Source organism: Pecten maximus, chromosome 8, assembly GCF_902652985.1.
Source record: "Pecten maximus chromosome 8, xPecMax1.1, whole genome shotgun sequence".
NCBI classification, from domain to species: Eukaryota; Metazoa; Mollusca; class Bivalvia; order Pectinida; family Pectinidae; genus Pecten; species Pecten maximus.
Window position 1 is genome coordinate 38,406,823 of NC_047022.1, and position 11,246 is coordinate 38,418,068.

Consider the following 11,246-nt stretch of genomic DNA (forward strand, 5'->3'; position numbering starts at 1 on the left):
ATTTTGACAGATCACCTTGGTATGGCATACAAATTCAGCACAACCACAATATGTAGTACCATGTAAGAACAGGATTTAATGCTATAAATAAATCCAGGATATATTGGCCTTCTCTCTAATAGTTTTGATACCATCTGCTTCGAAGGTATTACCAGTACTGGATTCTATCAGCCGGTCATAACAGAGTTATGGAATCTCCAGTGTGGCGTTGACTGATACTGGTATCTTGTCTTACAGTTTTCGTGATTTGCTGTTTGTGTCTCCCTAGAAACCAGTCATCATGCAACTCATTTGACCCAGGTTGTTGGTGTCTCTCCTTAGACACCTGACCTCATTTAACTCTGTCTGTTGGTATCTCCTTAGACACCTGTCCTCATTTGACCTTGGCTGTTGGTGTCTCCTTAGACACCTGTTCTCATTTGACCTTGGCTGTTGGTGTCTCCTTAGACACCTGTCCTTATTTGACCTTGGCTGTTGATGTCTCTCCTTAGACACCTGTCCTCATTTAACTCTGTCTGTTGGTATCTCCATAGACACCTGTCCTCATTTGACCTTGGCTGTTGATGTCTCTCCTTAGACACCTGTCCTCATTTAACTCTGTCTGTTGGTGTCTCCATAGACACCTGTCCTCATTTAACTCTGTCTGTTGGTGTCTCCATAGACACCTGTCCTCATTTAACTTTGTCTGTTGGTGTCTCCATAGACACCTGTCCTCATTTAACTTTGTCTGTTGGTATCTCCTTAGACACCTGTCCTCATTTGACCTTGGCTGTTGGTGTCTCCTCAGACACCTGTCCTCATTTGACCCTGGCTGTTGAGTGTACCCCTATGCACTGTTCCATAGATGACCCTTAGACTGTGACACTGCTCCTCATATGACTGTTGGTGTCCCTCCACACACCCTTCATTAAATGACTTGTTGTTGGTGTCCCCCTGGATACCAGTCCTTTTTATGTTGCTGGTTGTTGGTGTCTTCATGACACCTGTCCTCATGTGACTCTGACTATTGGTGTCCACTTGGACACCAGTCCTCGTATGACTCTGGCCATGGGTGTTACCAAGTCACCCATCCTCAAATGAATCTGGCTGTTGGTGTCACCTTGGTCACCCATCCTTAAATGACTGGTTGTTGGTGCCCCCTTGGTCACTTATCCTTAATTCTACCATGTTTGCTATGCAACGCCAGTTTTGATTGGTTTAAAACCATGTATTATTTTCCAATAATACACGCTCGTGCCAATAATACACGCTCATGAGTCACGACTGTTACAATTTTATATATCTAAAATTCAACCGTTTCATATAAGGTTACTATAGCCGAGTGGGCTAATGGGTTAGTCTTTCAATAAATTTTTATCACGACGCGAGTTCGAATCCTACGGAGGCCCCCCTTTTTTTCTTTTTCTTTTTTTTTTCTTTTTTTTTTTTTAATTTTCAAAATCAATGCCATATGATAGATGCTTTTGATCGTAGTACTGTATTGCCGGTATATTTCATCAACAAATAATGCAATACTCAAGAAATAAATTACAAGGTTTTCTCGGGGTTTCTTTGCTGTTTTTCTATTAGAAAGAGGTCAATCTCATATCTAAACAGTACATGGTAGAATAGAAATAATCAACTTTGACTCGTGTATTGTTGCAGGATATACAACTCGGACTCGGATATTTTGCAATTTTAATTAATAACTCAGGCCTGCAGCCTTCGTTATTAATTTAATTGCAAAATATCTTCGTCCTCGTTGTATATCCTGCAACAATACACGAATCATCGTTAATTATTTCTTAAATGACTGGCTGTTGGTGTACACTTGGTCACTTATCCTTAAATGTCTGGCTGTTGGTGTCCCCTTGGTCACCATCCTTAAATATCTGGCTGTTGGTGACCCCTTGGTCACCATCCTTAAATATCTGGCTGTTGGTGACCCCTTGGTCACCATCCTTAAATGTCTGGCTGTTGGTGTCCCCATGGTCACCATCATTAAATGTCTGGCTGTTGGTATTCCCTTGGTCACTTATTCTTAAATGTCTGGCTGTTGGTGTCCCCTTGGTCACTTATTCTTAAATGTCTGGCTGTTGGTGTCCCCTTGGTCACTTATCCTTAAATGTCTGGCTGTTGGTGTCCCCTTGGTCACCTATCCTTAAATGTCTGGCTGTTGGTGTCCCCTTGGTCACCTATCCTTAAATGTCTGGCTGTTGGTGCCCCCTTGGTCACTTATCCTTAAATGTCTGGCTGTTGGTGTCCCCTTGGTCACTTATTCTTAAATGTCTGGCTGTTGGTGTTCCCTTGGACACCATCTTTTAATGTCTGGCTGTTGGTGTCCCCTTGGTCACTTATCCTTAAATGTCTGGCTGTTGGTGTCCCCTAGGTCACTTATCCTTAAATGTCTGACTGTTGGTGTTCCCTTGGTCACTTATCCTTAAATGTCTGGCTGGACACCAGTCCTTTTATGTTGCTGTCTCCTAGACACAAGTCCTATTTGACCCTGGCTGCCCACTGTGTAAAAAATCCTAAAGAGGTTTTGTTAATTCCTGAATCTAGATAAACAGATAATGAACAACTACTCTTGATACAAAACCTTTTTTATTTTCTGCTGTACAAGGGTTGCAACATTTTCATTACAATAAATAGCACAGATTGGTGACATGCTATAAATATATAGTGATCGCACATTGCTGCTTCGTGTAAAGCTATTCACATGAGGACACATAAGACATATCAAATTGGTGAATTAATTTTATGTATCAGGTTAAAGTGAATTCCAAAATTTCACCTCAGACTCAATTTTAATCTGCAATGGTTAAAAAATACCATGTGTAAAAAATATTATGTATAACATTATTTAGTGGATTTCAAAAGTTAAAATGAAAACACGATTTCAAAAGTTAAAATGAAAACACCTATCAGATTGTCTAAACAAAGAGGGTGTGTGTCCCTTTTAACATGTAGCTGTATTTAAAAAACCTTTAAAATAGTTAACATGATATACAGGTTTGTATGTTGAATGTTTATAGAATACCAAATTGGCCAAGTCTTCATTTAGATACAAAGGAGGCCGGGGACTTTTATCTTCTTTTCGTATTTTACAGAGTTATTGGATTATTGATTTGTACATTTTATACTGGTTACCAACATATACACGGATTCTTTTGGCCTTTTAAAGTCAATAAGCAGCTTCTCACTTTGTTGCATTTCTGTATAGTTTGAAATACACAAAAAATGCTGACTGTCAAAAAGAAAATGGGGCATGGCTTTGCAGTAAATACACACTGTCAATCAAAATATCACTACCCACATATTGTATCACTGAAGTAAACATGTTTTATGTCTATGTGAATCTGACTGAATTACAGAGTGAATCTGACTGAATTACAGAGAGATTCATGTGTGTGTCGATCTATGGAGCCGTTATAACCCAACCAAAAGTAAGCAGAGAATACGAAACCCCATCGCAGATGTTGAAGCATTTTCTAGAGGGAAAGGAAAACAATATTCCAGTTAATAACATATTGATAAAAATAACAATATCTAAACCCTGAGTGGGTGTCTTTGTTCTCACTGGCCTCGGTTTCATTAACATTAATTAACTTAATAAGGGAACTCTTCTTAAGTTAAATTTCCTCATAGTAAAGCATTACAGGATTTAAGGAAAGTTCCTTAGCTGAGATTCTTTTACTTCCTTAATCCAATACCAATGCTCCTAAGGAAATGTCTTAGTTTAACCAACTTTCGTTAAGTTACATTGTAGGTACGGAGATGGAACCAGGGCCCGTTCAATAGGAGCTAATGGATACAAGTATCTAGTAGGGTGAAAACAAATTTCAAAGTTCTATCTTTTATGTAAAGAAATCTTACATAATGTGAGATAAGCATACTAATTCAATATGTAAACATGACAATATAACAGACATAAAGAATTACAAATCAACAGAAATAATTTTAATTAGCACTGACTGAACACAAATGTGATTTATACTTAATACTCTTTGGTAAAATCATTGAGACAGAAATTTACTGACAAAACCTGATAAAATCAACCCAGGAGAGTCTTAACAACATGTCCGGTGTTTGAATAACAGTTACAAATGACACTGCCAGGGTATCACAGCTGAAATTCAGAGACAAAAACATTTCACATTATCATGTTGATTTAAAAACCCAGCTGACATCAAACTGAATTTATTTTTTATTAAAGTTCCGTCAGTAGAAGTGCAAATGCATGTAGTATCCTGTATTTTATAACAACCAGGATCCCATAGTTTATTTATCATTAGGACCTTTTTGCTGAATTTAATAAAGAGAAAATCTGGTGAAAGGAAAAACATTAATAAATTAGAATTACCATATATTACAGTAAGTGGGATCACTTATACTAGAAGGTATATATATGTAAATAGTGGGGCTGCAACAAACAGCTGTCGAGGTAATTACAAATAGAGCGTTTTTTATAGTTTAAACCAATTAAATACTTTCCTTGATTTTAACAGCATTCAGGTGAAAATAATTCCATTTTCCATACAGATTATTTCAACTATCCAGTATTATAAGTATAGGTATGTTTTGGCTGTATCTTGTAAAGTACAAATTAAACAACTAAAATGTTGGTGCTTGAACATGATTAAGAAATAGCTATAGATACAGGTTTACATCAAACAAAAACTTATATGTCACATAAAATTTGTGTTTAATCTGACATTTTGACAATCTAACATTTCCATAACAAATCATTTCAAAGTTATTGATAGAATAACAAGTTTAAAGGTGTACTATTTAAACAAATGGTAACAAAACAAATTCATGGTGCGAGTTCTACATAAAACCTAGTTATAACTGTAGTAAATCTTATTAAAACATCTGCAGGCTAGAGGTAGTTACGAGCAAGGCTTTTACATCAATACAATTACATTGAATATACATATAGCAGATTATGCTGTGTAGTTTGGGTGAAGATAAAGCACAAGTATCGTGTCCCGTAATAAAAGTATTTGTTTGATAAAAAGTCATCCCTGGCCAGTTCTACAATACAGTTATATAATAGAACACTAAAACATAACAGAAGTAGACAACATCATTATATTCTGAAAACTATTATTTGTGTCTTCTGTGGATGTCCTTGTGTATACTGGTACATGTATATACCTGTCAAATATTTGGGTGTAGTATTCATTGATAAAACAATTTAATATATACGATAATTAACTATGGTAACCAGCTCAATAATTATAAATACATTTTTTGTATCATCATTGGCCCCTGGAAAAATTGCACCAGTGATTATAGATTTGTGATTTTCACCAGGGGCCAAGGATAACTAAACATCTATACACCACAACCACATGTTCATAAGTACAGACTACTAGTACTGGTACATACCGACAATCTATGGGTGTAGTAACAATTTAATAAACAACAGCAACAACGATAAAGAACTTGCTAAATATCTACATACCACAACCAAATGTATATGAGGTACAGTAAACCAGTAACGGTACAAAGCTTTACAAATACATGAAGTGGCAATAGACAATCTAACACTACGTACTACATAATCGTACAAATTAACGATAACAAACATCTACAGATCACAACCAAATGTGTAAAGGTTACGAACATTTCGTAAAAGGTGTAATTTTCTGTTCAAAGTATTCTCCATTAAAAGTCAATTTTTGTTCCAAATTCATACTCTGGTACTGTGTACCTTATACAAAATATTACATAACAGAGCTTAAACAGGTTTCAAAGGGGACTTTTCTGGAATATTCATATACCACTGAATTACAGCCATATACACACTGTTGTGTTTTATGTTATAGTCTATTTGAATGTAAACATGGCTACAATGTACAATGTCCTAGCTTGACTGTCTTTCCCAATGAAATTGATGTAAAAACTTATCAACTAATTGTGAAATATGAAAAGTATAGAAACAATGAATCTGGCAAGAAAAATCAATATCATTTTGTGCCCTTAAGTAATTCTTTCTTTTGATTTATTAGTAGTAATTGCAAGTCGAAGAGGAAATAATTTTGAGAAAAATTTCAAAAATTATTCATGCATATGTAAATCATAAAACTTGAACACATATCAGATCATTATTAAATGTAAACTTATAAATATCAATTTTAAAATATGCTTGTAAAAAAGCAAAATATAAACAATGTTTTAACAGATTTAGCACATTTAACAATTGATTTACTTGATGGAGTTAATGCTGAGTTCAGATTTATAAACTAACTTTCTGATTTTTCAACATGAGACAGATTTTGTTATTTAAAGAGCAACAAAAATATGAAGTACCAAGTACACATATATTGCAATATTCAATGGTTTAAAATAAACAATCAATACAACTTTTTCAATATGCTTCCCATTTCAATTCTTAAAGTTGTTTGAAACCTGACCTCAATGAAGACAGGAAATAAGAATGGTCACAATCCTAACTATGCTCTAATGATGCACTTAAAACTATACAACATTAACCAATAAAACATAAAACAATAAAAGCAAAATATTTAAAAAAAAAAAAAAAAAAAAAAATCGGTGTAGAACAGCTATGGTGAAGTACAACATGTACAGAAATAAACAACAATTTGTGTATCAATTAAAATATTCTCTTCTTGTGTCAATAACTATAAATACAAAAAAAATGCCTGGAATGTTGCAAGATTTGTAGAAAATAAATACTGGAGACATGCATCCTTCTTAATATGAAAAATAGAATTACAGTAGAAGTGTACAAAATTAAACAGAAAAGGAAAAGAAAAACTCCAAAAATCACCGGTGATAACTTTAAAAGGTACCTGATAAAAACAATAAATTTCACTAGGTCCTGAAAACATTTTTTTTAATGTTACAAGAAATTATGTTAACTGAAAACATCAATAACATGATGACCCTGTAGTTGGTAAAGCGTTGATGATATTTGTCACACCAGACACCTGGTTTAATTACTATTGGGACATATTCAATAGGATTTGTGGAACACATTTTTTGTAACAGAAAATGCAAGCTAATATTTCATACATAATGATGACCATACACTAGGGTCGTTTTTTAATCTTTATTTTTTGTTTTTAATCTTTAATTTTTGAAGTAAAACTGAAAATCATTATTATATCTGTTACTATAAAGAATTTCTGTAGTGTAGTTTAGTTATGGTAGATATACATCAGACAAAGTTTGTTTAATTAATATAAATAATAAAATAGAATTAATATCTTGTTTATGTAAAGACAAGGTGAACTACTGGGTCTATATAAGAAAGAAAATAAAACAATGGCAAGTTTAAAAAAAAAAGCTGTCAAGCTAAACTCTAGCTGTATATACTGTAAGTGTACAAGTTTGGGCATTCTCAGATTTGAGCATATCATCAAATTTAACAGATTAGCTGATCAGCTGAGCCATCCTAAAACAATATAAAAATGCAATTAACTCAATCCTTATTAAGTGCAGTAACTACAGAGCCAAAAATTCTAAAAATAAGATTTATACTGCTAAAATTTATACATTGTGGGAATAAGATACTTTGTTAGTACAATCATTGTATATGGCTACATCAACTGCTACATATTGTCTTGATGCTTATCGGTTGTTTTTTGAATTTGACAAGAAATATGTGGTAATAATTGTTAGCTGGTACATATCAAAAAGGTTTGGACTCCATGTGATTGTCGTCAATTGGCAGGAAGAAGAAAACAGCAGCTGCAACAGAAAAGATGAACCCTCCCCAGCCAAAGCCGTAGGTCCAGTCAAAGTCCCAGCGCTTAACGTTGATGAATGTCTGTATTGACTCTCGAAACTTTATTGGAAAAATGATCAGTGACAGCAGGTCAGATAAAGCTGAAAAGACAAAAAGTGAGCAATGAGATGTTGATTATTTTCATAATACATATTGATAAGCAGAATAAAACAAAAACCTTGTGAATTGGAGAGCAGTTTTTAGCAGTCATATGACTATCATTCATGAACATAAGAGTTGATAACCATGGGAGATAATTACTTACTCAGGGGAGATAACCCTGAACTGTTAGTGTTGATAACCATGGGAGATAATTACTTACTCAGGGGAGATAACCAAGAACTGTTAGTGTTGATAACCATGGGAGATAATTACTTACTCAGGGGAGATAACCTTGAACTGTTAGTGTTGATAACCATGGGAGATAATTACTTACTCAGGGGAGATAACCTTGAACTGTTAGTGTTGATAACCATGGGAGATAATTACTTATGCAGGGGAGATCTTGCCATGAACTGATAGAGTTGATAATGATGGAAGATATTTACTCACTCAGGGGAGATAACCCTTTACTCACCAACAAGAGTGACAATGCCACCAGCTATGACATAGAGAAGTTTTCTCCTTGGGATATCCAAAGAGCAGAGTCCAAGTATACCACATCCAACAACTACCACGCTGAACAGGAGGGAGACAATGCTAAAGGTGGCACAGACCTTTACCCAGTCTGAAAAGTAATCAACATCATGGGATCTAGTATTCCAAAAGGGTTTTACATTTACACAAGGTCAATGTACAACAGGTCAAGGGTTTTTTTTTTTCAACAAACATTGAAGCCCTTGATGTTAGGAAACTTGCTATAATTCAATCATCTAAAGACTATTATAGGCGACTGGCCAATATGTCAAGGATTATTCTGACATTCTAATGATTTCTTATATAATAGATCTGGCATCTAATTAAGTTGTATGACTGTATAAAGTGTAATGATAAATTCATTCACAAAGTATTATAAGAAACACATCACAGAAAAAAATCCTTGTCAGACTCAATTACCGGGTATATTGTACTAGACTTATTTGCATTGGTAATTTTCAGTTGAAGGATGCATAACAATGTGTGTGCTGTATATCAAGCCACACATATAGCATGCATCTTATACCTGTTGTGTTTGAAGAACAGGAGTCTCCTTCACAGATATCCCATAATCCCCATGTGATGCTTTGCCGGTTGTCATGGTGGAATTTCACTTCGACCCACTCCTTACCGGCGATACTACTGATCAATAGGATAACAGTTATTCCACTAAAGATCACTGCTATCAGCTGAAAAAAAGTGTAGGAAAAGTTATTAAAAAATGTATACATGTACAACATTATGTTAGCAGCATGCCAGCACCATAATTATCACTAAAATACATGAGCCAGCTTGTTTCAATCACTAAATAGGTGATGTGACTGGCAAGGGCAAAACGACCAAATATAATTGACATGCATATGGCTGCTTAGAAAGAAGCAGTGAGATGTTTGAAATAATGAACTGGTTACTGAAAAACTCAACTTTTGGTGGATTAATCATCAGAGTAACCAATAATTGATGAAATTGATTAATCTGAATACCAGCTATTGCTCTGTTATTGTGCACAGCATGCTGTTATAGGAAATATCAAATCCTATTGAATATGTCCCAATAGTAATTAAACCAGGTGTCTGGTGTGACAAATATCATCAACGCTTTACCAACTACAGGGTCATCATGTTATTGATGTGACATTTGTCAAAATGCATTGTACATAAGTTAAAAGAAAACTCAATGTAGGAAAGTAATGCTAGACGAATGGACAGTGGCTATGTGAGAACTAGCTATATATAGGTTTCTATAATAGGATACATAATTGACGCTGGCATTTATGCTTGTTTGTTTTGTTTGTTTTTGTTTAACGTCCTATTAACAGCCAGAGTCATTTTAGGACATGCCAGGTTTTTGGAGGTGGAGGAAAGCCTGAGTACCCAGAGAAAAACCACCGCCCTACGGTCAGTACCTGGCAACTGCGCCACGTAGGTTTCAAACTCGCAACCCAGAGGTGGAGGGTTAGTGTTAAAGTGTCCGGACACCTTAACCACTCGGCCACCGCGGCCCCTGGCATTTATGCCTCTATGCTTTAAATTAATAATTGCACATCAAATGAAATAAGATTAATGTTCACATCTGGTAATAGATTTGAAGCTAAATGTACAATGTAGCAAGATGTCTAAATTTTATTTCCAAGCATTTTCAAAAGCTGTCCAAATTAATCTTAGTATAACTATTTAATGGAGGGAGCCTCTACATCCAAATCTGGTAGGCTGTTCCATATATCTATATCTATGCAAAACGTCAGTATGAATTGATGGTCTGTGTACGTCTATGCTTAATTATATAGTTTGCAGCCATTATAGAGGCTCCATTATAGAGGCTATGAGAGTCCAGATACAACATAACAGTCAGCAATGTCTTATAGTCTATACAATCTCCTAAAATATATTGTTGCTAACCAAACCGAGGCAGAACTCAATCTTTGACACCTGAATGATAAAAAAAAAACAACTGTAAAAGCAAATGGATCCGAGCCGACCCTTTTACATTTTTATTCATAATATGCGATGTTACTTTCTTGGTGTGTGTTCCATTTTTTTGGCATAGCCGTATAATATTCTTTTGGCCCCTGATATAACACGACAGGTGGCGTTACTGGTCAAGATGAAGTATGTGATTGGTCAATATAGCGGTAAATGCAAAATGCAGATATACAGTTAAAAACGAAACAAAGTTAAGATTGAATGCAAGCTGAATAAGTGGATGTTTCTTTTAAATGACAAATTAATAAAATTACATTCCTGATTCAAATGCAGTGTTATTATCACCAAAAATGATTCAAACTGATATGTTGTTATCCGTCCTAAAACGCATTATTCGTTAATTTATTTCACCAGCAGTTCTACATTACCACTAATCCGAAGGGTTCTGATGTTAATATCGCCTTTCAAGCTGCCTTGTACGTAGTAAGATCGTCAGAAAATTCGGACTACATTACCACCAGCATTAAAACTATGCCGTTTATCTTTTTTAAAGATATTTCTTGTTTTAAAATGACATGACTGATCTCATTCAGTGAAAAGAAACAGTTGCCTGAACACCACTGTATACATTTAGCGCCAATTTGATATATGTCCCAAGTTTCCCTTCCAAAGGAGGAAATGTGTTGGAGTTCCACATTTTTTAACTTGGGTGTTCTCAACCTGTTTACTTGTAATGTAGGCCTACCTGTTTACATATTAGGACAGAACAGATTTGCTGCATGTGATCAATACAAACCTTGATTGGCCTGATCTTTACAACTGCACTGTCAACCATTGTTTAAAGAATTCTGTGCAATATTAACGAAAGCGGTCATTTGTCCTTATTCGTGAAAACTTTGAAATAATGACCGAACTTAATTATTTCTTGTTCAGAAAATAAAACCGGAAGA

General features: G+C 34.9%; 1 protein-coding gene across 1 annotated transcript; it reads right to left on the reverse strand.

Annotated features, from left to right (window-relative positions):
• Positions 1–6,981: 6,981 nt before the first annotated feature.
• LOC117333438 (p53 apoptosis effector related to PMP-22-like) lies at positions 6,982–11,236 on the reverse strand. Its single transcript, XM_033892735.1, has 4 exons — positions 11,093–11,236; positions 8,901–9,063; positions 8,316–8,465; positions 6,982–7,839 (listed from the first exon to the last, which is right to left on the reverse strand). The coding sequence occupies exons 1-4, from the start codon at positions 11,129–11,131 to the stop codon at positions 7,643–7,645; spliced, it is 549 nt and encodes a 182-aa protein (XP_033748626.1). The 5' UTR covers positions 11,132–11,236; the 3' UTR covers positions 6,982–7,642.
• Between the last annotated feature and the right edge of the window lie 10 nt (positions 11,237–11,246).